The sequence below is a fragment of the Raphanus sativus genome, chromosome 6 (genome assembly GCF_000801105.2).
Source record: "Raphanus sativus cultivar WK10039 chromosome 6, ASM80110v3, whole genome shotgun sequence".
Taxonomy (NCBI): domain Eukaryota; kingdom Viridiplantae; phylum Streptophyta; class Magnoliopsida; order Brassicales; family Brassicaceae; genus Raphanus; species Raphanus sativus.
The window spans coordinates 51,149,009-51,176,217 of record NC_079516.1 but is presented as its reverse complement, the minus strand read 5'-3'; the positions used below and the strand labels follow the sequence as shown (position 1 = coordinate 51,176,217).

General features: G+C 29.9%; 4 protein-coding genes across 4 annotated transcripts; 2 read left to right on the top strand and 2 right to left on the bottom strand.

Annotated features, from left to right (window-relative positions):
- The first annotated feature begins 2,308 nt into the window (after positions 1–2,308).
- On the top strand, positions 2,309–4,759 carry LOC108811978 (protein STRICTOSIDINE SYNTHASE-LIKE 2-like). The gene is made up of 3 exons (XM_018584105.2): positions 2,309–2,679; positions 3,545–3,811; positions 4,019–4,759. Exons 1-3 carry the CDS (start codon positions 2,405–2,407, stop codon positions 4,602–4,604), a joined length of 1,128 nt encoding a protein of 375 aa, XP_018439607.1. The 5' UTR covers positions 2,309–2,404; the 3' UTR covers positions 4,605–4,759.
- Positions 4,760–4,800: 41 nt separating this feature from the next.
- Positions 4,801–6,011, bottom strand: LOC108808850 (late embryogenesis abundant protein M17-like). The gene is made up of 2 exons (XM_018580947.2): positions 5,842–6,011; positions 4,801–5,750 (listed from the first exon to the last, which is right to left on the bottom strand). The coding sequence occupies exons 1-2, from the start codon at positions 5,933–5,935 to the stop codon at positions 5,059–5,061; spliced, it is 786 nt and encodes a 261-aa protein (XP_018436449.1). The 5' UTR covers positions 5,936–6,011; the 3' UTR covers positions 4,801–5,058.
- Positions 6,012–13,653: 7,642 nt separating this feature from the next.
- LOC108808851 (protein ORGAN SIZE RELATED 1) lies at positions 13,654–14,636 on the top strand (the record flags this gene model as incomplete). Its single annotated transcript, XM_018580948.2, has 1 exon — positions 13,654–14,636. A coding segment is annotated over one exon (252 nt), but the record flags the coding sequence as incomplete, so codon positions are not given.
- An 8,443-nt stretch (positions 14,637–23,079) lies between these two features.
- On the bottom strand, positions 23,080–26,430 carry LOC108811972 (phosphatidylinositol 4-phosphate 5-kinase 5-like). The gene is made up of 8 exons (XM_018584099.2): positions 25,100–26,430; positions 24,824–24,991; positions 24,568–24,733; positions 24,359–24,475; positions 24,079–24,272; positions 23,865–23,995; positions 23,713–23,785; positions 23,080–23,624 (listed from the first exon to the last, which is right to left on the bottom strand). The coding sequence occupies exons 1-8, from the start codon at positions 26,278–26,280 to the stop codon at positions 23,336–23,338; spliced, it is 2,319 nt and encodes a 772-aa protein (XP_018439601.2). The 5' UTR covers positions 26,281–26,430; the 3' UTR covers positions 23,080–23,335.
- Positions 26,431–27,209: the final 779 nt, after the last annotated feature.

Genomic DNA, 27,209 nt, shown 5'->3' with positions numbered 1-27,209 from the left:
AGATAAAAGCGGGATATTTGTAAACATGAGGTGGTCACGTTCTTCTTCTCTTTTTTCTGGTCACATTCTTCTCTTCTTTCTTCTTATTTTTTCTGGTAATTTGGTTGTCACAAATTTTTATGATTATTTTCTTTAATTGACACTGATGTTTATGGCATTGTTTGTTTGGATGGGTTTGATGACTGACAATTTAAAAAAAAAAAAATTGTCAGAACTCAGAAGGCAACAGAACGAATAGGTTGCTAAGTGGGGTTGCATGCCTTTGCTTATTCTGTCCACTGCCCCTTCTCCTGCCTATTCACTTCCTCCAACCTCCTTTGTCTTTTTATTATTGCTATTTAAATTTATGCTTCATTTATACTTATAAAAACGGTCAAACAAAAACATTTATTAATTGTTACGAAATAAAACGTGGTTAGTAAAGTTTGAGGTCGCTGCGTTTTTCTGTTAATTTTGGTTTTATATATTTTAAATTTACCACAAAAAAAATATTTTAAATTTACGACTTTCTCATTCAACGTTATTTCATATCTTTGTTTTGGTTGTCGAATAAAATTTACTCTTTACCCAAAATTGTAGACTGATGCAAACTAGATAAACACTATGGAAAATAGATCTCCTTTTAGTACAATGAAGTAAATGTGATCCCTCGATCTAAGGCGTTTTGTAAGCAATCATACCATCTGCACATGTATAATATGCATCAAAAATCAAACACTAAAAATAAATAATAAAATATGAATACTTGTTATTTTCTTTATTGTTAGTATAGACAATTAGGAAATAAATCTATACTATTATTTACGGAAGTAATTTTTCGCAGCGGAACTCCCACGTTAAAAGTTGAAGTGGTTAATATCGATTGTATCCTTAATGAATAAAAAGTATATATATATTAGCTAAAAATAAAAATGAATTTAAAATAAATTGTTTTTTATTTAACATCTATATTTTCAGATTTTGGATAGTTCTATTCTACTATTATTTGCGAAGTGATTTTTCGCAACAGAGTTCCTACGTTAAAAGTTAGAGTGGTTAATATCGATTCTACCCTTAATGAATAAAAAGTATATATATTAGCTAAAAATAAAAACGAATTTAAAATAAATTGTTTTTTATTTAACATCTATATTTTCAGATTTCGGATAGTTCTTACTATTATTAATTTAAATTCGTTTTTATATATTGTGTTGTAATCCGAAAAAACTTTTAATAAAAAAATTCAAAATTAAAAAAGACACATATTATTCAAGTAAAATTCTTAATTTATATAATCAAAAAAAATATTAAGTGATTTTAAGATTTATTTATTAATAGTAAAATATAATGAATGAAACATTTTTAAAATTATAATACGTAAGAATTTTCAAATGAAAAAAATATGATTTATAACTATAATATTTTAATTAGTTATGCATATATTAATAAATAATTATAAAATGTTTTTGTCCCCATAGGCGGACGAAACACCTAAAACCCCGTTAGATAGAGCAATTAGGAGCTGACGTCATCAGATAATGGTCTAACCTCATTTATATGTTTGGTTTTATAAAAAGTTAATTTTAGTGACAAATGTATGTGTATTAATTAATATGAATAGAGATAATATGATCATGTATATAATAAATAGTTATATATGATATGTACTATAATTAAAAAGTTATTTTAATAATTTTATGTTTATCTATTAGATTAGATAATGGAACGTAAATTAATATAATACAACTTTTGGCCAAAAATAAATAAAACAGTTCTAATATATATTATGTTGTTATCTGAAAATAGTATTTTTAATCATAAAGATTAAAAAAATAATTTCAATAATAGTCATACATATATAAACTTATCATGATAATTATTGAAATAATAATAATATATATATCAGTAAATATTTATAAGATTATTAAGCCCGCATGAGCGGGCCAACTATCTAGTATTCTTATTACATATAAATCATGGAAACTTCGTAGTCACATATGCCTAATTGATACACGAATTGAAGCAGACTAGAAGAATGTATTGTTTGATTTCTTTATAATCTCGTTCCATAAACAGCAAAAACTTATATCTTGACAAACTTGGGTATCATGAATGTCTGGTCAGTAAGAAGGAAATGTATCTTTCATAATAAAGCAATAAGAAAGAAATGTTTGAACAAGAAAAAATAAACATATGAACTAGCATATGCATGATAATAAATGCATGATCCACAAACCCCAAGAATACAATAATATAAGTAAAATATTTGGTGTTGAGTTTTTGACACGAATTCGACATGTATAAGAAAACTATTCATTTTTTTTTTTTTTGTAACTTAACTATTCATTATTTTTGACACTTCAGTTTATATTTAAGAGAACTACATATCGCTCTTACCACAAAGACAATCTACGGGGAGAGGAGAATGATGAAACTCGTTTTGGTGGTTGCGATATCACTTGCCTTTCTCTTAAGCCTCTTCGATTCTTCCCGCGAGAGTCTAAAACATGGAGAGTCAATGTTGACTGTTCATTTCCCTGAGTTCCATTTGATTCCTACCACCGGAGCTTCTGGACCTGAGAGTTTCGTCTTCGATATCTCCGGAGATGGTCCTTACACCGGTTTATCCGACGGTCGAATTGTTAAGTGGATAGCTAATGAGAGCCGTTGGATAGATTTCGCCGTCACCACCCCAGCAAGGTACGCAATAATTTCTCCTTTTCATTTTCTAGTTTTCTACTTTTCTTTGGAATGCATCTTCATAACAAAGTGCTTCAATTGTATCCAATCAATTTCTTCTGTTCCACCGAAATTATCGATCTAATTATCATAATGGTGAAATTATCTTCTTTGAAATACCAACTTGGTTAACTTTAATCTTTTGAGTTTAACTAAATTACATATTTAATATAATAAGTTATGATCCTGACCAAATGAAAGGTACTTCTTTTGTTTCGGCATATGTACTACCAACTTTCACGTGGTCAACTTGGTTGTTTTAAGTTGCAAGTTTCACTTTCTGAATCACAATATTGTTATTTGGGCATGCATGTGAAGTTCCCATTTTGAGGGGATTCTACTATTCTAGAATTCAATTATATTTGCACATTCGACTATAAAATTAATTGCTTCTATAATTCCTTTGATTAATATTTTATTCATCGATGCTCCTCACGCGAGTGTTATGAATTGCTGACAGCTAAAGAATTGAGTCAGAAGATAGACAATGTTGCATTTTTTATTTACTAGGAGTCATCAGTACACAACCAAGACACAAATGTGATATTAGATTTTTGTGGTCTAGATTTGTATTAAAATATGTTCTATTTAAACATATTTCAGAAAGATCACAGTATATTTAGACAGCAATGCATCTTTTCAATATACCACTAAGCAAACGGATGGAATAACAATCATGTAAATAAAAATAAACAACTCACTAAACTCACCTTGGTGTTAGCCTTGATATAAAGGAATAGTTATAGACAGTTGTGAAAATTAGTCCGTTATGATCTGATTTTACTGTTTAGTGTTATACTTAATTAGGGTCCCTTTACATTTGCAGAGATGGTTGTGAGGGCCCGCACGAGCACCAACGAACGGAACACGAGTGTGGTCGACCATTGGGCCTGGCCTTTGAAAAGTCCACTGGTGATCTTTTTATTGCTGATGCTTACATGGGCCTTCTTAAAGTTGGTCGGGAAGGTGGTTTAGCCAATCAAGTATTAACAGATCAGCTGGATAAGCCCCTTACGTTTACCAACAGTGTTGAGATAGATCCACAGACCGGAGTTATCTACTTTACCGATAGTAGTACTGTTTATCAACGGAGGTAACCTTCTGTGAATTTTGATCATTTATCTAAAACACAAAAGCATTCTTATATGTCAAATACAATATACACATGAATTATACATGTACAGTTATACATCGTATGTAATACTGAAAAAGTAAACGTTATTAAAATAATGATTTGAAAATCTAGTATGTGAACAAAAAAAAATCTAGTATAAGAGTATACTGTTTAATTTCTTTTCAGGAATTATATAGGCGTGATTATGAGTGGGGACAGAACCGGTAGATTGATGAAATATGATCCAAGTACAAAACAAGTGACAACGCTTCTAAGCAACCTTGCGTTCGCAAACGGGATCGTACTAAGCCAAAACGGCGATTACCTTCTCGTGGCTGAGACTGCGACGTCCCGAATCCTACGTTACTGGCTCAACGACACTTCGGTTTCTAAGTCTCACGAGAACTACGAGGTTTTTGCGGAGCAGCTCCCTGGGTTCCCCGACAATATAAAGAGGAGTCCACGTGGTGGATTTTGGGTAGGCTTGAATACAAAACACTCAAAGCTGACTGAGTTCGCCATGTCGAACGCGTGGCTAGGACACGCCGCCTTAGGTTTGCCGGTGGACTGGATGAAAGTCCATTCGTACTGGGCCAAGTACAAAGGTAACGGGATGGCCGTGAGGTTGAGCGAAGGTAGTGGCGTAATATCGGAGGTTTTCGAGGGTACAAATGGAAATAAATGGATCTCCATAAGTGAGGTGGAGGAGCGTGACGGAACTCTATGGGTTGGATCGGTGAATACTCCTTTCGCTGGAGAGTATAAAATCTAAAAACAAATCATGCGTACATTAACGATAAAAATAATCTAAATTAGCGATCTAAATTTATTTTATATCTCAAGTCTGCATAATGAATGTTAGGATCATAAATCTTCGTAATACGATTTTTTTTTGCGTAATACCATATTATAAATGTGGTTTTCATACATGTTTTTCATTATCATAATTTAATTATTGCAATTCACGATTTAATTTTTAAAACGTAGTTATTATTATAATCTTCACGAGGAAAACACTACATAACAGTCGACAAAAAAACACTACATAACAAAATACATATTATATATGAACCTAGGACTTTTTTTTTATTGAGCTATAGACCTTCTCGTAGCAACATTTTTTTTTCCTTATATTGACATATCATGCATACAAACATAGAGTTTGTATGTGTTCTTTTTTTTTTGTGACAAAAGGGCTATATAGAGTTTGTATGTTACACACCATTTTATGGCTTAGCTTCTTCCTTTTTCTCCGCTTCCTCAGTAGCCATTTTCTTGGAACAGCAAGCACTGCACTGCCCATAAGCGTAGCTTCCACAGCAACCATACCTACATCTGCTACGTTGTTGGGGCTTAACAACTTCAGCCTCGGCTTGAGCACTTCGGCAACAGTAGGTGCATCGTCCATAACGCCAGGATCCGCAACATCCGTATCTACAGCCACCACCTCCCCGCTGCTGAGGTTCAACAAAGTTGGCCTCGACAGCTTCGGTTTCCCCGGTCTCCTCGGCTTGAGCACTTCGGCAACAGTAGGCGCACCGTCCACCTCGCCATCCGCAACATCCGTACCTACAGCCACCACCTCCCCGCTGCTGAGGTTCAACAGCGTTGGCCTCAACAGCTTCGGTTTCCACGGTCTCCTCGGCTTGAGCACTTCGGCAACAGTAGCTGCACCGTCCATAACGCCAGGATCCGCAACATCCGTACCTACAACCACCACCTCCCCGCTGCTGAGGTTCAACATCATTGGCCTCAACAGCCTCGGTTTCCACGGCTTCAGCGGCTTGTGGCCGTCGACAACAGAAGTTGCACCGTCCAAACACCCAGCCACCGCAACACCCGAACCTACAACCACCCGGCCACCATTGCTGCGGCTCTACGGTATCGGTTGCTTCACTTGGCTTCACTTCATTTTTAGCTGCACGTGTGATTTATATGTTATTTACGTCAGGCTATGTATAAAACATTCGGTCATCAGTTATGTGAGAGTATAAAAGAGAGTTATATACCATTTGTAGAAGCATCGTTGGACGTGTCAGCAAAAACAGCGAGAGTGAGGGATAAAAGCAAAGCCAAGATAACAAGAGACTTGAGGCTTCCCATGTCTTGATTTCGTCACTAGAGCTAGTTCAGTTTGTTGTGAGGAAAGATGCTTTGGTAGTGAAGAGTGTACGACCTTATCACATCTATTTATATATAGTTGGGCGGCAAAAGATGGCGACAATAGACCGGTCAATTATGTAGAGTGAGTACTGAGGGAAGATAATGACATATTTAATGGGGAAAACAAATTTTACCCTCGTGTAAGAATAGAGAAATCAATAAGCACATTCGTTCTGATTGATTCCCTTCGTTTAATACTTGATATCGATCGGCAGACGTAATCATCGTATTACAAGTTCATCTATGATAATATTAGAGATGTGATTTTGAAAAGAAAATATTAGAGATCTGATTTTGAAAAACAAAATATTAATTAGAGGCCTGTCCGCTTGTCTATTAAAATATCGTTAATCGAGCCGATTACAAAAGAGCCGAGTAAAAACTACAGGACAAGAATCGAATTAACTGTACTTTACAAAACTGCATATATATCAAATACCCGCTCTTGCTTCTGGCCAAAAACCCATGGCAGTAGTTGAATGTTGAAACTCTTTTATGTCGTTCCATGTGTAAATGCCATGCTCTGTACATGACCACGTGTTAAATAATTGTCATAAAGTCCAACTCTTAGACTTGAAGCCCACCATGCGAAAGGATAACGTCCATCTATACATTCCAAGAGTAAATAAATAGAATAGATAGGATTATAATAAGATGAATGAAATGCAGCAGAAATATAATAATTTATTTTATTTATTCTTCAATAAAATTGTTATGAAATACTTTTTGTTTTTTGTGTAGAACTAATCGAATGATCATTTTATTATATACATGTTAAATGAAAAAAAATTATAAATGAAGAATCCTAATTAGGACTCTCTTTCTCTTTTTGCAAAATCGTTGGAATATGTAATAAACGAAGAAATGTTTTCTCTTTTGGTTAAATCACTAAAATTAACAAAATATTGGTAGCCAAATGATACAATGAAATTGTTTTCTCTTTGTATTTCAAATTCAAAATTGTGTATGTTTAACACAGATATTTATTCTTTACATTAATATATCTAAAAAACTGTGAATCTGATAAATATGGATTTAAATTTGGGATTTCTTATAAAAAATCACTACAATTTGCTATAATTTAAGAGAGAAAATATATAGAAACCGAATAATATATATGAATCAAATATGGTGTCATGTGGTTAAATAACTAATTTTTACGTTGAAAATTAGGATTTGCGTATTTATACTATGATTTTAATCATAGTTAGCTAATAATAGCTATTAAAAATGCTTTATTGATAAGAATAAACCTACGTTTTTACTCGTAAACTAGTTAAAACTTGGGAGCCTTTGTTAAGAAAAGATAAAATAAAAAAATGAACTGACGGGTCCACCCCAATAGATTGGACTGTATAGCTCCAATGCACAAAACGAAAATATAACAAAAAAACACCACTATTAAGAGATAAGTATTATTAGAATATCATCAGAACATGCATTAAACCCATACTAATTAGGGGGAACACACAACGTCTGAAGGATGTCGATAAAGTAAAAAATCTTCTTCAATTTCTTCAGGATTTTACATCGATTCATGTTTTGTCCCGTCACCGTAAGTACGTCTAGGTCTAAATTAAAATCTGCATACTCGTATCCTATAACAAAGAAGAAGAAAAAACATTATTACGTATTGTTCTTTTTTTTTGTAACACTACGTATTGTTCACAAATCACAATTTAAAACCTAACTAAAAGTATCTACATCTCTATATAACACATGGTTTAACTTGGTTCAGTTAAGCTAGTTTATTCGAAGTATTCCAATGGTGTAGTGTAAGACCGTTTACTGGGATGTGTTGGTGTACCTGTACGATGAGAGAGACTTCGAAGTGCTTTCCGCCTGGTTTCTTCGTTAAAACCCTGATACTTAAAAACAATTTTCGACGACTACGAACAATACATCAAGCGAAAGCTTTAGTTGTCTCATTAAATAAAATAAAAACACTGCAATGGAATTTGAATATAGTGGCATTTATATTTTGCTCAATAGGTTTTCTAAGAAAAGAAACGAACCATCTTTCAAGAGAGCTAAAAAAGTTGCACGGTGAAGAGAATTGAAGGTGATCGAAAAGAATAGCTAGGATTACAGAAGTTTATAAACCTCCACAAAGATGGGAAAATTGAGTTACTTGTAAAGAATAAGAAGTTTTTATTTTTAATATGGAAATTTGGAAGTTCCCTGGTGATCAAGGAGACAAAAAATAATGGAAATATGGAGTTTGTGGATCTAACAAGAATGTAAGTTTGGAGATTAAGGGAATGAAAAATATTTTTTTCCAAGAACATTATTCTAATTTTCTACATATTAGTAACTCAAATAGAAATGTACACTATAAAGTATATTAACGATATTATTAGAGGTATGTATTATCATGTATGTCCACTAATTTGATAGGGGTGGCTGTTAGAAGTAACATAACCTCGTTTCCTTTGTATTAAAGGTTTTTGGTTGATTGCTTCACAGGTTGAAGCGAAGAAACTTACGGTCAAAACCCAAACATCTTTTGATTAGCTTGTGAATCCTGAGGATGCGTTTCGTGTACGAAATGACAGTAGGAACGATGAACAGGGCGTTGCTAGAGCACAGCCTGTGACGCTTGGCTCTAGGGAAGTGAAGTTATTTGGTTTAAAGACGTAAACCAATCTCTCTGGCTTGTTCAAATCTCTAAAGAGTTTTAAAGCATTAGTAACTAACGTAAAAATAAAAAACTTACGTACTGCTTTTTCACATTTGCTTGGAAACCTTAAGCCTTGTAAATCTAATGCATGAACAACCTCAAACGTCGCCGAGATAACTATCCTCTCCAAAGCTTCACGTCAATATTATGTTTCAAGTAATACTTGCATAGAGATACATAGTGCTGCAAGCCTGCACTCGGTGGATATCTTGAAATTTGTCTCCTTTTCCCTTTTTTGCATCACTTACAACAGTTAAAACAAATATTTAGGGCCCATATTTTTTAGTAAGCCCATTATGTGCCGTCCATCCAAAACTAGAATTAAGGTATTTTTGGCCTAACCGAGAATCAAGCAATATCTTTAGTCTGTTTTTTAATTTTTTTTTAATTTTTCTATATGCTTTATTATTATTTTCAAATTATTTGTTTCTCATTTTCTAGTAACAGTAAATAAATTTTATTAAACTTATCTGATGTTAAATAATTTTCTTAATTCATTACTTCTTTTATTTTTTTCCTTAATAACAGTTAATTATGATTCGTTTTTGATTAAATACATTAAAATATCACTTAAGATAATAATAATAATAATAATAATAATAATAATAATAATAATAATATATTTTTATGATCAAACATGGAAATATATATTGAATATGTGTTTGATTTTTCGTATGAACACCCATTATAAAGACTAATCAAGAAAATATCTTAACTTTTGAATTTTGTTAATTAAATATTTTTAGTATCATGTTTGTTATCAATTTTTATAAAAGTTACTACTCCCTCTGTTTCTTAATAAGTGTCATTTTAGAGTTAGGCACACGGATTAAAAAATCATTAATTTTACATATTTTCCATACAAAAACATCATTACTCATACATCTCAACCAATAGAAAATAAAATGCATAATAAAATAATAAATTTTGCATTGAAAACTTAAAACGACACTTATTTTGCAACGAAAAAAATTCCTACAACGACACTTAATATGAAACGGAGGGAGTATTAAACAATTCAATATTTTTTTTTATTTTTTTAGGATAACTGAAAATTATTATATTTTCTAAATCTTTTTATTTAGAAGTTCAAAAATATAAAATACTCTATTATATTTTTGGTTTATGATTTTAGAAAAGGGAAATTACTATCATATAAGTTCTTACAATTATCTTATGTTTAAAATTTCCAAAGAAATAAAATACTATCAAATAATTATGTTTATTTACTATTAAATAGTTAAAATTCTTTTACCATTCGTATCACTACTATTTTTGCAATTTGTTTTTAGTTAAATATATTTTAATATCATGTTCACTATCAAATTTTATTTTAAATATATATTGTCAAATAATATTTTATGATTATCTTTTGGTTAGGTTTAAAATACGACACAAACTCTTTTGTCTATGTTTTTTTTAATTAAATTTTATATTGATTAATCAAAGAATGAATGAGCATTTACAAGGATTATGAAAAGTAACTCAAAAACTCAAATCTACTTCAGTAAACAAGAAGAAAAAAATGTGGTCCTATTCTCAAAAAATGGACATTTTGTCTATGTTTTTAAAAAAACTACAGTAAAATATTACTTACAAGTTTATCTTAAAATTGTAGAAATTAAAAATTAGTATTACATATTTTTTACAATTATCTTTTGCTAGGGTTTAGAATAATAAAATTAATAACAAATAGTTATTTCCAGTTCATAGTTGCTATTTTAAAAATTCTTTTTTTGCAATATTACTAATATTTTAACAATTTTTGGCCAATTAAATTATTTTTAGTATCATATTGATCTTAAAAAATTAATATTAAATAAGATTTTACTTTCTCTTTGTTCATGATTTAAAACAAAGATTTCAAAAAGGAAATAATTATTTAGAAATATTTTTATTAATGATTTTAGAAAAAGAAAATTATTTTCACTGGCATGTTATTATTGAAACATTTAACAATCTACATTATTTTATTAATAATAATTTACTAGTAACTTTCCTTCTTTAAAAATCCTAAACAAAAAAATTGTATCTTATTTACTAAGTCCTAACCAAAAGATAACTGTAAAAAAGATTTTGATGGTATATTTTTTTAAAAAAAGAATTTGATGATAAAAATGATACTAAATAATATGTAACTAAAAATGAATTGTGAAAATAGTAGTGATTTGAATTGTAAAAATACTAAATATATATAATTATATAATATTAATTGGAACTAATATTTAATAGTAATGTTTTATAATACCCTAAACAAAATATAATTTTAAAAGATTATGTAGTATTTTTTTCTAAAGAATCTATAAAGGAAACTATAAAAATATATTTTGTAATAATAACATTTCTATTTAAATCTCATTTAATTCTAAACAAAAAATTGTATTATATTTTTGCTCATGTTATAATCTTTATTTTTTATTCATATACATTGCGAACATGTTAACTAACAATTTTTAAAACCATGTTTTATATACTAAGATTTTTTGTATCTTAAGATTAGTTAATTGTTTTTTGTTACCAAAAACTGCAAAAGGGAATCTATTATTTTTCTATGCTGACTGCATCAACGAAGCTGTAAAGCCTACCAAGTTGGAAACGAGCTAGCCAAATAAAAATGAAACTACTTAAAATAGAAAAGGATTAAAATAACCAAGTGGTCAAATAATAATGCAAAATACAGGGGATAGCATACAGAATAGTGCAGTTAGGTGCAATGCATTCTCCACTTTTAATCTTTTTACAGGCATGACCCAAACTTGCTATAAATACGAAAATCCATTTTTCATATGTAACTTCATTTTGTATTGAATAGGTAAATAATAGATAAGTGACAGAAAAAAAAGGTAAATAATAGATATTTTTCCCATGTTTAACCGCATCGTTGTTTGGTACTCATGGCGTTTTCATTTTGTATTGTAAATACTGACTTTTACAAAGGAAAATGTGTAACGTCATATATCATTTACTAAAAAAGGGTCATATCTATGTGTTCTATCAAGTTTGAGTTAATGTGATAGAACACAAGCGATATATGATTATTCCTAATTATATATAATATGAAATTTTATATTATTATATACGATGATATTATGTATAGAAAAGATAGTATATATATATATATGTAATGACATACATAAGTAATTAATTTTTTTTTAAAATCACCACTCAAAATGTCTCCCAAAACAAATGAAAATGGCTAGTTTTTTGGTCAATCAAAATATTGTTGTCAATAATATTTACATTATATCAATAAACTATTTACATTGTACTGTTTATTTCGTCTATTCATTTATTTCCCATCAATTGTTCCCACTACATAATTTGAGTATTTCTTCTACTTTACTACATAACTAATTATTGTAGCTGGCAGAAATAAGAATTGTGAAGTCCGATATCATTTGTGTGATATATGTTTCAAATACAGTATATAATCATGTATTGTTTTTATTTAAGGTTTGTGATTTTCTCAAGAAGGCGATTTTTTTTTTTGAAACAAGAAGGCGAATTTAGACAAAGAATCTCCTTGAGAACTACAAAACAATGTACAAAAAAGTATATCAGCCACCGGTCACCGCCAACATTACCTACAATATCTAAAGCTTGGGATGTTCATGCATCTACCTTTTCTCATTGCTTGCAGTAAAATATTAGTTTGGCTTTGTTCTTCTAGAAGTTTAAAGAAAATAATAAATAATTATAAAAATTACATTAGTCAAGTAAGTTTTGCCAAATAAATTAATTAAATTGAAAATCTCTTATAAAAAATGCAAACTATTTTTCACCAGTATCATTGATTAACTACAGTGGTCTTAAACCATCTGGTTTTTATTAGGTACAATTTTTAGCCACATCACTAACATACAAATGAAATATTGTAATATTTTTTGTTAGCACACCATTTATTTAAGCACCACATATTTTCAAATATGACATATACATTCAAAAATATGAAAAGATAAATTAAATTCATATATCACATACCCCTAAACATTATTTAAAAGTGATTTGTCATGTTTCATCATAACAATGATTTTTTAAATGAATGATAACATAAGCACACTAACAATGATAATATGACTTAAACTAATAGTAACATGAACATGAACATTGATATTTATTATTAATTTATATTTTTGGTAATTTTTTAGAATATGATTAATAATTGATAGATCATCATTAATATAACAATAAATACTATAATAGTACATATAAATAATAAAATTTGTAATTTTCAAAATGTTATTCAATTTAGTTTATAATTATCTAATTTTACAAAAAAGAATCTTCAAAATTTCAAAATAATTTTCTAATCTCAACACCATTAATTCTTTTTATATCTACATTTTTTTAAAAATGTTTATTTTACCTTTTTGATAGTTATATACCTAGTAAATTTTCTCTTAGTTTTATAGAATTTTATTTAATATATTTTAACAAAATAAAATAGATAAAAAAGCTTTTCTAAGATTAAAAATTTAAATATATATTATTAAAGATAAATTTTAATAAAAACTTACTAATTTATTTTAATTTTTAAATATAATTAAATTTGAACTTAAAATTAAATATCGTAAAATTAATATAATATAAAAACTAGCAAAATTTTGTTTTAAATATATATATATATGTATAATTTAAATTTTAAATCTTTTATTTATACACGGAAAAACACCTAGTTACTTAGAAACATAAAGGTAGTAGAAAATATTGTGTCAACAAATCATGAATATTAAAAAACCGATAAATAAAACATAAACTTTTGGAATATAATGTGTAAGTGGTGGTAATTATGGAAAATGTACCCTTCTGGCTCTCGGTGTAAAAGATACACCCGACACGAATATAAACATATATGGACATGATATTCCAACCATCCCAATTGCCCACTATATATAGAAGTAGAGCCACAGAGAGACAAAGGCAGAAGGGTCTTCTTCTTTTTTTTTGAGCAAAATAACTAAATACTGATGGAAAATGAGGGTACATAAATACTGATGTTACACCCAAGCCAATGGGTTTGACCGGGAGCTCTTTGATCACGGCGAGATCTGTCGCAGTTCTTCTCTTTCTCTCTCTGCTTCTTCTGATTCTTCCACCGTTTCTTCCGCCGCTTCCACCACCTCCAGCGACTCTCCTACTTCTCCCTCTCCTCCTCATGATTCTCCTTATTTTCTTGGCTCTTTCTCCTTCTAACGAGCCTAGCCTCTACGTAGAACCTCTTGATCCCTGATGAGTGGTGTCGCCGACGTCCGCACCGACCGTACAGATATATATGCATTACACAGATAGTATTAGTGTGTCTATACATGTGTGTGTATGTAAGGAGCAAATTAAGGGCTTTTAGTTTTGTGCAAGTACTCATGTGATAGATCTCGGACTTTTCTTCTATGATTTCGTAGAAATGTAGTTTATTAGATTTAGAATAATATTTTTGAAATTGAATACAAGCAAATGTGCACGTCTATTTTTTATGTATGACTTTCATCTTTTTCGTAACTCAATGTATATTCCCATTTTTGTTATCATATTATAACACACTGTGGGGAAATAAAATATTGTCATTTTTAAATTACCAAATGATGTATGAAAAAATACAATATCATGATATATTTAAAATGAAAAACTAATTAAACAAAATTGGTGAAGCCATAGAGAGAGGTTAAATACTACATTTTGATATTATATCTAAATTTATTTGTGTTAATACCTTTATCATCTATCCGCTTCTCCTTGTTTATCTACTAAACTTTATTTTAAAAAAATTGAAACATATGATTCTTTTTTAAGTTGGTTTACTGTGGAACCCACAGAGACACTGGAAAACTGTGAATAATCGCCCTCTGATGTCAGACAGACCAAAATGGATTAGATTCTTTTAATATGGTCAAAAAGTCATAATCTTTCTTTATTTTTTTTTGTTGCTTTCTTGTTGTAGACATTTTATTTCTTTTTGAGAATCCATGCTCGTTCTCTTGTTTTCACAACTTGGTGTATTTAATCGATTAGTGCTTTAGGGGATGTATCCAATTTAATATTTGATGTGATTTGATTTTTAACGGAGTTTTAGATGATTTTAATAAGTTGCAAAAATTTAGGTGATTTTTATTAAACTACTCTAGAATATCACCTAAAACAATGAAATTTGAGTTTTAATTTTTTTAACTAAGAAACTCCACCCAAACACCCTAAAATCACTTCAAAACTTTAAAAATCCACAACTTAAAATATTTTCAATAACAGTGAATTTTAGAGCATTTTATGAAATATCAAGTTCAATAACAGTGTATTTTAAATAAGTTTTTAAAATTCATGTTTGAATAACAGTAAATTTGTTATTTTAATATAAATCACCTGAAACTCTCGGTTGAATACACCCTCTTAATTTCTTTTCATAATAAGTATCGTTGTGTTTTTTCTTATTCTTTTTCAAATGTAATATTTATATTGTCAATGCAATATTTAAACCATAATACAAATTTAGCTCTGCTAGTTTACCTTATTAATTTGAAAGATAAAATGATAAATAATTTTTTATAATAAAATACTATTGCTTTGATAGACCATTTCAACTGTGCAAAAACGATATCAAATAAACTTTCAGATACTTTTTAATAACTGTATAAAATTTTAGACAACAACATTTAAAAGCCAAATACTTCATCCGTTTTAAATTAAATATCATTCTATTTTTAATTTTTTTGTTATAAAAGTTGTTTTATATTTTTAAGATAAATATAAAATATTCTTTCTAAGTTTTTTATTCTTAATTTTAATTCATTAATTAATTTTTTTTTAAAATAATATATTAAATAGAGGTAAAACAGAAAATTTAATCATTTTCTTTATTAATATACAAAAAAGTAAACACATGACATTTATAATGGAACAGAGGAGAGTAGTATCCATTCGATATATCTTTCAGGATCCATGACCCTAAATAAAGAATCAAACCAAAATAATAGTTGTATCAGTTTCTTTTGTCAAAAATCATTCTACTTTGTGCTACTAGTTGTGGAATGAAAAATAAATATAGAAGGTATACTTGACTTGTAGTTACTGTGGCTACCAAGTGAGAGAGTCATAAGGTTCAATTGATGAGCTCATAAATGGCGCGAAATCAAAATGCAAGACGGTTTAACTATGAATGTGGTTTTGATATTAAAAAGAGTACGGTTTTATGAAAAAATGCATTTTAAAGAAATAAAACAAATTTTATAGAAAATAATATTAACAAAATATATTAAAACATCTGAAATTAATTTATTTAGTTATAGCCTCATAATAGTTTTAGGTCTTTGTTTAACTATAGTTGGTGAACAAAGTAAACAGTTTTTTTAATTATATTAATTAATGATTATTTAAAATATTTTAATTATTTAATACATATGCATACTTATAACATTTACAAAACGCCACACAAAATATTTTAAACTATTTTCAAAAGAAAAGTTAAAAGATATTAATTATATGCCTCTGTTTTATCACAAACATGTAACTACAAAATGTTATATGTGATTACATGTGGTTTTGTATGTATTTATGGTCGTATACTAAGGATATTTTAAACCTTATTCTATTTTCAATTTCAAACATCATAATGGAATAAAATCTTTTCTAATTCCATTCTATTTTCAACTTTAAAATAGAACAATGGCTAGGATTACTTTATTTATGGAATAATCTAACTCATTACTCTATTTTGAAATTGTTTTATTTATTTATTATTACATAGTCCTTTGAATTTTTAATATTTTTTATTTTTTATTATTTAAAAATGACACAATAACAAGAAAGAAAATAGTATATTACACAAATGATTATTTAATAATTTTACATAAAATGCATAAAATATTTTTAAAACATATATAATTAAAATAAAATAATATAAAATAAAATAAGTGATTTAATAATTTGGAAATTTTTTTCCGGATCCCTCGCTAAAGTCAGTGAAATATTGCCCAAATTTAGAAGTTCGAAAATTGATAAAATTTTATAAGTATAAAGTATTATCTATAATTATTAATAAAATAAAATAAAAATAATATTGTTGGAATAAAAAATGGAATACTACATTAGAGTAAAATTTAACTCTATTTTGATGTTGCATTATTTTGAACTAAAAATGCTTTAATACATTGGAGATGATCTAAGTACAAAACGTGAGTTATAGTATTTTACCATCTATTTTATTTTTTATCGTAAAAAGTAAAAATTATTTAAAACTTCTATTTTGCAAAACCGCCCTTCATCTGTGTAACTAGTGGAATCACTGTATTGTGCGGTTATTACGTTTTCTTTCACAAAATCAAATACCACACTTGTACTTTTGTTTTCTATTTTAAAAATTCAATAACGCACAACATTTTACTAGTTGCAGTTGATTGGTAACGCAAGTGTGAAATTCAGTACCGCCCCGCTAAAATGGAAACGGCAGTTCCCATTCATAACCATAAACTAATGATTATTAAAAGTATTTGAGTTATAGTAGTAAAATTAGGTTTGATCAAAAAAAAACAAAGTAGTATAAAATTAGGTTGGGGGTCAGCATTATCGACGGTCTAATGATAATAAATACAAATAGTATTATTTTAGACAAAGAAAGTATCTTATAGAATGATGATTGATTTCAAAAAAATCATTAAGGCATTTAATATTCACACACTGCATTTCAGTTTTCCGGTTAGTGGGCTAATTAGTAAGAAAACACTTCAATTTTGAGGGATTATTTTTATTGATTTTTAACATAATAAAATTAAGCATGTCTGTAATTAATGTTTGTGTGTGTTTGCACTGAACAGCAGTGCGAAGTACTGTACGAGTATATATATGATGGATTGGAATCATGAGATACTTTATCCAGGGAAACAGTGTGCGTGAAGTTTTGAGACTAATGTACAGAACTAAAGGAGATTTGACCGAATTCAAGGGAGAAAAGGAAACAAAAATAATTATATAATTACAAAATGATAAAAGACAATTGGTCTTCGAGTCTTCCTTTGTCGAGTCTATCTTTCGTCAGAACAAAAAGCATGCGAGAAAGAATTTCATATGTCCACAAAATCAGATTCACTGCACCTATACATTCGAATGGGAATGAATGCTACGTCTTCATATTTCTGGTTCTTTTTTTTGTTTGTCTCGATCGTAACCGTAGGGATACATTTGAAAAAAGGTCGGATAAATTGTGAAACGACGTGAAGTAATTAACGATTACGTGATCTATAATCCCTAGACATCAAATGTGCTCACAAACTCAAAATTTTCAAGATAAGAAAGTCAAATGCTTAGAACTCTTGGATTACACACACAAATTCAGACGGTCATGATGGAAATCAGAAGATTCATCCTCTCCGCATCATTAACCCCCTGAAAATAATCTTTAGTGCCGTTTAATAAGTTGGTCATAAAAGTGCGTTTAATACATTGCATGCATAAATATAATTTTTAGAACATACAATTGTGTAATATGATTTCAATTCACTGTTTTTAGCAGAGGTAAAATAGGAAAACGGACAATGGCAATAAATTAGGTGAAACGTATATGGAATAAGAAGAAATAAATACACTTAGTACGGCTTGATTCAGATTCAAAGTATCAAGCTCACTCTATCCTCTACATTCACCAACCATCCTTACCGTTTCAGTCATCTAAAAGCACATAAATGGCAAATCATTTAAACCGCCACACTAATACTTTGCTAGCAGCTAGCATGTCATACGTCAGTTTATTTTAGTTTCTTGATTTTGTTTTTCAACAACCTATATATTTTTCTCACGTATTTGATTTTACAATATTTTGTTAGTGTTAACTGTCGACATACAAATGCCACATAACTATTTCAGTTTCACACTACATCCCAAAAAAAATTATTGTTTCAAGGGATTAAATCGAACTAGATAAATGATACAATGCCTCATCGATTGGAGTTAAATTAATAATAGTATAAAAGGTAAAAACTGATACATACATAAATTGCCAAATAAAATGAAATCATTTGGCCAATCGATATAAAATCATGCTTTAAGCTTTTATTTTAGAAACTTTATATTTACTTGTCAGTATCAATTTTCTGTATTATTATACAGGTTTTGGTATACTTTTCTCATAATTTTATGGTTCATAATTTCACATTTTAACCCCCCAAAAAAAATTCTAATATGTAGAATGTAGTCACCACATATAGGAAAATAATTTAATTGCTGCATGTCATTTATTGACAAAGGATATGACGAGAGGCTGAGAGCTTTAGTTCCTGATGGTGATACTTAATCTTTTATTTTTATTTTTCAAAAATATTTTCATATTTATTTAAGAACTAATGATTTTCTTAACATTTTTATTCAAAACTTCCAGCTAATCAGAGGTTTTAGTTATTTTTTAATTATTGTTAATAAGATATATATATGCTTCTAATTTACTTTTCATATACATATCATGTAATGACCATAAACTAATAGAAAATATTTTCAAAATACTCCTTACTCAAAATAAATTTAAATTTATTACATTAATTTCTAGTATACAATTTTGTAAAATCTAAAACAAATTTCCTTATTATTAAATTATTCTTTCAAATAGTGAGAATTTTTTCTTTTAAAGGTGAAAACATAGATGAGAGATTTTATTTAAGATGAAAAAGTATCAAGGTAACTCAGTGGTAAGCGTCAAAGAGATAGTGATGCGTGGATTCGACTTGCTGTGGCCACCCGAGCTATCGTTAAATCGTAAGAATACATGGAGGACCATGAATTTCGTGGAATTAGTCGATTGACTTCGGTTGCCGGATCCCCACGGTTATAAAAAAAAGTATCATGTTTTTGAAAAGATTAACAAAATACTAGATTTTTAATTTGTCAATGAAACAATTATATTAATCTAATGACCAAAAAGGTTTAACATAGTACAACTGGAAGTAAATTGTAAGCTGAATAACAAAGACAACCAAAAAATGTATTTAAAGAGTGAAATGATCCAAAAAGCTTCACTTAAGACCTAAAAACTATTGTCCGAAATAATAATAATTGATAGTCGAATACGATATTGATATATCTACTAGAAGAAGTTGGAATCTTGACCAACAAAACTTTTCGATGAGGAGTTCTAGGACCGTAGGCAACATCAAGAATATGAATTTCTATTTAGCTTGATTTGACACTAAAACAAACATGAACCATTCTAAAACAAACAAAAATTATCGAGGAGACCAGGTGAATCTCAAGATCATCGACAAACATAGAGTTTGGTGAAAAAGATGGTGAGAGGTTTAAAAACATGGATTAGGTGAATCCAATAATGAAAAGATGGCCGCATCCATGATAATAACAATTTAGTTGAGTTTGATGAGGATTTCTAAGGCCAACTCCAATAGAATATCAAAACATCAAATTTGATGTAATTTTATTTTTAATGGGACATCAAAAATGACATTATTACATCAAATTTGGTATAGAGTGAATAGTATTATACCAGTTATTTTATATACATATTTTATTATATTTCATTGAATAATATAGTTCAATTATTATTATTAATCAGTTCAATTTTTTCAATTATTATTATTATTATTATTAATCAGTTCAAATTTGTAACTAAACATAAATATATTGTATTATTTATATTATAAATTATTTTTACATAATCCAAATATTTTAAATTTTATTTCAAGTAAGAAATCACTCAGTAGTTGTTATCATATTTGTGTTATAAAAAATATCATAGAAATTTTATATTTTACATTATATATTATTTTGAAATAAGAAATCACTAAATGATTATTATCGTTTTATTATAAAATATTGATAATAATAAATTTTATAAACATATAGTTACGGAAATTTAATAAAATTAATATTAAAGTGTGATAAAATAATTATTTATAAATTTCAAATAATAAAAATATAAAAATGATCAAAACATAAAATATCAAATAATATAATATTACTTTTGGTGTAATATATGGTGTTATAGTTGGAGATGACAAAAAAATTTGACATCAAAACATCAAATTTGATATTATGGTTGGAGATATTCTGAGTCAGAAACAAACATTGAAAAAATATCATCAAAATTTATTTACAAGTAATGATAAACCATATCTAGTAATTAATGGTATTTTTTTGGTAAAAAATCTCATGTGTGTGAATTTAAAATAAAATCTAGTTGATTGGACTTTTAATAAATAAAGATAAAAATGAAAAGGATATAAGGGTGGCTTTGTCGTTGGGTGGATATGAATTGGAATACGTTGCTGCTCAGTGCATGAGCTTCACCTGTAAGCTGCAATAACGTCTTTCTCTCTCACAGTCTCACACACATAAAAGGAAAAACTGACAAAATATTTACCCACATGATTTATTATAAATTCACTTATATGTGCAGGAACATTGAAAGCCAAGATTTAGAGGAAGAAAAGAAGCTTCGCAAAAATATATAATAAGGATCTTCGAAATGTTTATGATCGGAGTGGTGATGTTGGTGATTTTGGTGGTTCTTCCTGCCGTTCTTCCGCCTCTCCCGCCGCCGCCGATGATTATGATGGGAATTCCGGTGGTGCTGATGCTAATGCTTATTTACGTAGCCATCTATTATCCTCCTCTCTCTTTTTCTTCTTCCTTTGACAATTCCTCTAGTCAAGTAATGTGATTGGAAAATGCGTCTCGATTGTTGCGTTTTGGTTTCTTGTTCCATTTGATAAAAATTGTCAATCCATGCAGTTTCATTTGTTGTTTTTCTTGTTTTTAATGTTTTATTGCCTTTTCTTCGGGAATTTGAATTGAATTTATTAAGTTTATTAATAAAATTAATTAAGTTTATTAAATTTCATAAATTACAGATCGATCCCATTAACTTTAACTTAAGATTAATTAAACCCGATTATAATATTGTTACCATATTATCATTTACTTCGTACATGATAACATGTGAATTTATGTAATTGTTGACACATTTTTATATATTAAATGATTTTTATCATATTAATCAGTGCCGTCCCAAACATATAAGAGGCTTAAAGCCTCATAAAATAATGTGGCCCTTATAACTATTCTAAACTTACCAACTAAAAAATGTTTATAAAAATGACGGCTTTCTTGTTCGAACCAGAAACAAAAAGACAAAGCTTACCCTAGTTTTAACCATTTATGCTACATACAGTAATAAAAAAGATATACAAATTTGGTTTTTATAAGATGTGGCCTGAAGCTCATGCTTCACCAGCCTTAAAAGAGGAACGGACCTGATATTAATATAAACTTCGTGTAATTAGAAAACTTTTTTCCTAGCAATAATCGCCTTTGATTGGATTAAAACAACCTCATTGTGAAGTATTTTAACTCAGGATCTGAAGAAAACAAAATTATTATTAATTAATATTTTACTTATTTAATAAAATTTTAAAAAATTCTAAAGTTGTAAGTCATTTATTAAATGACACTTGTGAAATAAGAGATATGACAGTATGTCTGCACAGATACTTTCTCTTCTCTATTTTTCTTTTTTTTCTCCTTTCTTTTAAATGCTAAGATATCCATAAGTTATCATCAATAGACATGTTTTTAGTATTTCTGTCGAAAATAAAAGCTAGAAAAGTACTAAAGTTCTAAGAAATACATATTTAAATTAACTGAAATAATATTAATTGACTATATAATTTGTATTTTCTTTATTTTTAAAAAATGTTATTTTAACACTTTTATACACTAAATATCATTTAAAATTTTAATACAAACTACACTTATTTTTAGTTTAATATTAATTGTATAATGCACTGATATTATAAATAATTTTATTTATTCCATATATTATCGGTTAAATATATGTAATTATAAAACGATAAATACATTTTAATTACTTTTAATTTGTGTAAAAAAAATTAAAGTGATATGTATGCATAACTGTCCGTCGTGGTTGTGTGATGCGGAAAGAATATATCCATCAAAATTTCTTTATATTCGTCGAACCAAGTGTTATAGAGAGAACTACATCATAGAATTGATGTTCATGAAGATGTTCATCATGTTCGCATATGCTGCATATATTTTATCATCATACATAACAGAATATATAGATATGGTGATACGATCGATAATTTGACCATTGTTAATAAAGAAAACCTTAAAACTTTCGATTTAAAAAGAATAGTTCTAAATTTCAAAGTTTTAATGGTCTGATACTATTAAATAGAGACTGTAATATAATATTTGTATTGAATAATTAATGAGGATGTTGCAACATATCTATACAATAAAGAAAGCTATATCCTAACAGTAGTTATCTTATTAGAATTCTAACTTATATGAACTTAATACATATCTTAAGGTGAAATTTCTATCACTATAGGATAATTCCGTAATAATTCAGATGAGGAACGGTACCCAACAACTCACATCATCTCAAGATTTTGAATACGATGTTGTAGAGCCCTTGCCAAACTAATATCGGTGACGCATGTTCGTTTAGAAATACACAAGAACAACTGCTACTAACTAATATTGCAAAGGTAATTAAATATAGATAAATCAATGGGAATCAATGAAATTTTTGCGGGAGTCATATTTGCAAGTTTCAGAACCCTTGCCAAAATAATATATGTGAAATTCTATGTATTATTTTTTCTTGGACACAAAAACCTAAGTACAAAGAAAAATAGAAACCCTCTCTCTCAAATGTCATCCGTGAAGACCTTGAAAATAAAGTCACGGAAACGCCTCGAGTATAGTCTTGGATCTACTGCTGATATGGAGGTAGGATCATATTGTATGCTCTTGTAAGCATGTTCAAGCTTTTTGCTAATATCGTAATCCTGAAGAATGTCAATGATGCCAAAGATCATCACCACTTCGTAGAACTCTCCCGTAGGCTCTCCCACAAGCTCAAGCTCAGTGTCGCTTTTCCTCATCGTTCTCTCTGCACGCGCTGGCATGTTGGTTCCTAATCTGATACTAGCCCACCTGCAACAACATAACCAAAACAAAGTTTAAGTGTTTCTCTTTTGAGTTTGGAAGGTGTTGGTATAGTTCTCTTGTGTTGTATTATTACCTTGAGGGGTCTGGAAGTAGTTCATCAACCTCTGATCTAGAGAGACGATGTCCTGCTTCTTCTTCAGATTCACCTGTAAATAAGATAACAATCATCTTTTTGCTTCTGTGAATAATTCAAAACCAAAGGTTATTTGATTTAACATAGCAAACCAATAGGTGTTCGAGCTCCAGAAGGAATCAGCTCTCTAGCTACAGAAGCTTCTCTGAAGTGAATCCCAACTAGAAGACTGTAATCCATGATTCTCTCCTGTTCTAAAAACTCGCAGTCTTTATCTATTTGCCTGTAACGTGAATAACAAGTCATGAGAAATGAAACAAGCAGAAACTATAACTAATGAAGAGTAGAGAATAATGGTGTTTTTACCTTGTGAATTCTTGGTACCATGCTTTCTGCAGTCTGAAAATGAAACCTAGGTCTTGGTCTTTTAAGATGGTGTTTGAGTCTATTTCTGATTCAGGTTTGTCAGTGGTACGACCAAGAGAAGATCCTTTCAGATCAAAGCGTCTGTGAACAGAGTACTTAGAACGAAACAGATTACCCATTATGACAAACCTCACCTGCATTAGACCAAGAGATTTATGAGATTTTACCCCAACCCTTTCTAAAAATCAAGTCACATTAAGTGCTAATGTTTTGTATCTACCTTCTTTTGGGTTGGTCCATTCAACTTCACACAGTGTAGACCAAAGAATCTGATCACCAAAGAGTTTTCAAATGCTCTAACGTGGTTGTAATATGCTGCAAGCATCCTCAGAAGCACCTACACCAACAAGAACCAAAAGAGATATGTTTTCAGTACATGCAACACAAGTACTTGGTAACAGCAAGCGATAACTTGAGAAAACAACTCACTTTTGTTTCAGACTTCTTCATTGTTTTTATCATGTAACGGTCATCATTTGTTAAGTAAAAGAAGCTCCCACTTTTACCAGGGGATGAGAGTTCTCTGAGAGCATCATCCCCACAAATGGACAGCATGTAATCAGCTGAGTCTACTTTGAATAGCTTCCTCAAGCTCCTTGAATCATAAGCAAAACAAGTTAGGCACAAAAAAGTTAGAACTAGTAGCAATGTGAAAAATGAAGAGTATCATTTTTTTGTGTGTAACCTGAAAACTAGTGGGCAATAATCTTTCCATTTGAATTCAGTAGACTGATGTGGAGGTGTGTGCTTAGTTCCTTCACGTGGAAACCTCCTCCATATCTTATCTTTCGGATCAAAAGCTGAAGGCTTCAGATCAAGAGATGCAGCTGGAGCTTGTCTCCCCACAGAATGCCTGTAGAAACCAAAAAAAAATACAAGCATTGTTGCTCCACGTGCATATATATACCAACAAAAATCATATTATATAGCTTAGAACACATATATGCTCTCTCATATTTACCTGATTCCTAGCTGTAGATTAAGCATAAGATCATAATTGCGATGGCCTTTGGATATAGTAACCCCTTGCTTCCTCCCTGCCTTTGGCAGTTTCATAGGCAGATGGCTTGACTTAAGACTTTGAAAACCTTCTGCATCCAATCGCATCAACTCTGCATCCAACTCCTTCCTCAAATCTGAGCCTTCTTCCCCTGTTTCATTCCCCCACATATTCATCTTCTCAAACGCTCTATCTACACCAACACTTACCCTCCCATCAACTGACATCCTCCTAGGCTTCTCTATACGCTTGGAAGAGTTCCAAACAGAAAGTTTCTTCTGTGAAGGCAGCATAGGAACTCTCTCACCACTACAGATAGTGTACTCACTCAGATTACTGAACAAATCTTTAGGATCCCATTCAAGATTCCCTTCGTTTCCTGATGGATAATAAGTACCATTCATTTCCTCTGGATCTTTAGACCAGTTACCAACATAGAAACTACCATCATCCCATTTATAAGTCCCATTACCTCTAGGAAACCCTTCATCCCAACACCCATCGTATCTATTCCCATTTGTCCATACAAAGCTCCCTTTACCATATATGGTACCGTTCTTCCATTCACCGGTGTAATGACACCCATCACTCCATTGATATTTTCCTTGACCTTCTTGCAAACCTCTCCTCCATTCACCATCATATGCATCTCCATTTGCGAAACTCTTGACTCCATGTCCATGCTTCAGGTTCATCACCCACTGACCTTTATAAGCATCTCCGCTTGGCCCCGTGTATGTGCCAATACCATCTATGTAACCACTTTTAAACTCTCCTTCGTATGTTGCACCAGATGGCCACCCGAACTTTCCATGTCCCATGGTTTTTCCATTGTACCACTCACCAATGTACATGCATCCGTCCGTCCAGAGGTATTTTCCTTGCCCATGAGGAAAGTTGTCATACCATTGTCCTGTGTAGTAGTCTCCATTGGGAAGTACTCTCTCCGCAAGGTAAAATTCTTCTAAGCTGCTCCTGTTTGTGGTGGTTTCATCATCATTTTCATCACTTGTGACATCGTTATCCGTATGTGGAGATACTGATACTGTCCCAAAAACGCTATTAGCCCGCTTCTTTGCTTGTTGGGTCTTGCGCAGGGTCACCTCCCATGCTTTTAGAACATAGCTTTGTTCCTTGCTCATTGTGTTAAACTAAGAAAAAATCTATCTAAAAATCTGTATGTTATTAACAGCTAGAAACATACCTTCATAAAACATGAACGTTCTTGTCTGAATAACAATATCCTAAAGATGTACCACATACCTTCCACATCAACAAACATAAGTGTGGATTGATCATTTTCTCTTTTTTTTTTTCAGAGTGTAGCATTGTTGGATTGAGTATTGGTCTTCAACATGTTCCAAACCAAACAAAGAAAAAACTAATGGCCACAAAAGAGTTGAAAGAAAAACTAATGTCTCCGAGATTTCATCTTTTCTTATCAGTTTTTCAAACTAATTTTACCCATTAATTCAAAGGACTCGTTCATGTCCTCAAACCAATGAACGCCTTGAAAATTAGAGAAACAAGCAATTCCCTCAGTTTCTCTATATTTAGCATCTTTTTTGCTTCCAAGTTCCATCTCATGCAAAAACATATTTCTTATAAATAAAGTGAAGAATAAATTTACAAGTGGGTTAACTTACACATGTAAGAAATATGTTTATGAATGTATATATTTAATACATTGACATAAAACCCTATATTTAATACAAAATATTTACATACTTTCACAAAAAGATTATATATAGATATATTGTTGTCATTTTAAAATATGAATAATATTTCATGGAAATAGTTGCAAATCTAATGTTTTAGCTCCTTTGTTTTGTTTTTAATCAGTTTATGGTCTAAATTCCACTGGGTTCTTGCTTCAAATTTTGAACACCACTAATTTAAGGTTTTGTTTTTTGAGGTAACAATTTGAGATAGGATAACTATATAATGAATGATGGTGTCACTGTATTCTAATATACAGCCCTTGGTTTTGATACATAACATGTGGTGATGATATAATTTCTGAAAGCCAAATTGTAATAGAGTGACTGAAATAATCCGTTATTAATATTTC

Excerpts from the sequence above, each read along its gene's own strand:
- LOC108811978 (XM_018584105.2), top strand. The coding sequence starts at position 2,405 with ATGATGAAACTCGTTTTGGTGGTTGCGATATCACTTGCCTTTCTCTTA. Across the intron at positions 2,680-3,544 it reads GCCGTCACCACCCCAGCAAG|AGATGGTTGTGAGGGCCCGC; the intron begins GTACGCAATAAT and ends TTACATTTGCAG. Across the intron at positions 3,812-4,018 it reads AGTACTGTTTATCAACGGAG|GAATTATATAGGCGTGATTA; the intron begins GTAACCTTCTGT and ends ATTTCTTTTCAG.
- LOC108808850 (XM_018580947.2), bottom strand. The coding sequence starts at position 5,935 with ATGGGAAGCCTCAAGTCTCTTGTTATCTTGGCTTTGCTTTTATCCCTC. Across the intron at positions 5,751-5,841 it reads CAACGATGCTTCTACAAATG|CTAAAAATGAAGTGAAGCCA; the intron begins GTATATAACTCT and ends TCACACGTGCAG.
- LOC108811972 (XM_018584099.2), bottom strand. The coding sequence starts at position 26,280 with ATGAGCAAGGAACAAAGCTATGTTCTAAAAGCATGGGAGGTGACCCTG. Across the intron at positions 24,992-25,099 it reads AATCTACAGCTAGGAATCAG|GCATTCTGTGGGGAGACAAG; the intron begins GTAAATATGAGA and ends TGGTTTCTACAG. Across the intron at positions 24,734-24,823 it reads TATTGCCCACTAGTTTTCAG|GAGCTTGAGGAAGCTATTCA; the intron begins GTTACACACAAA and ends TTATGATTCAAG.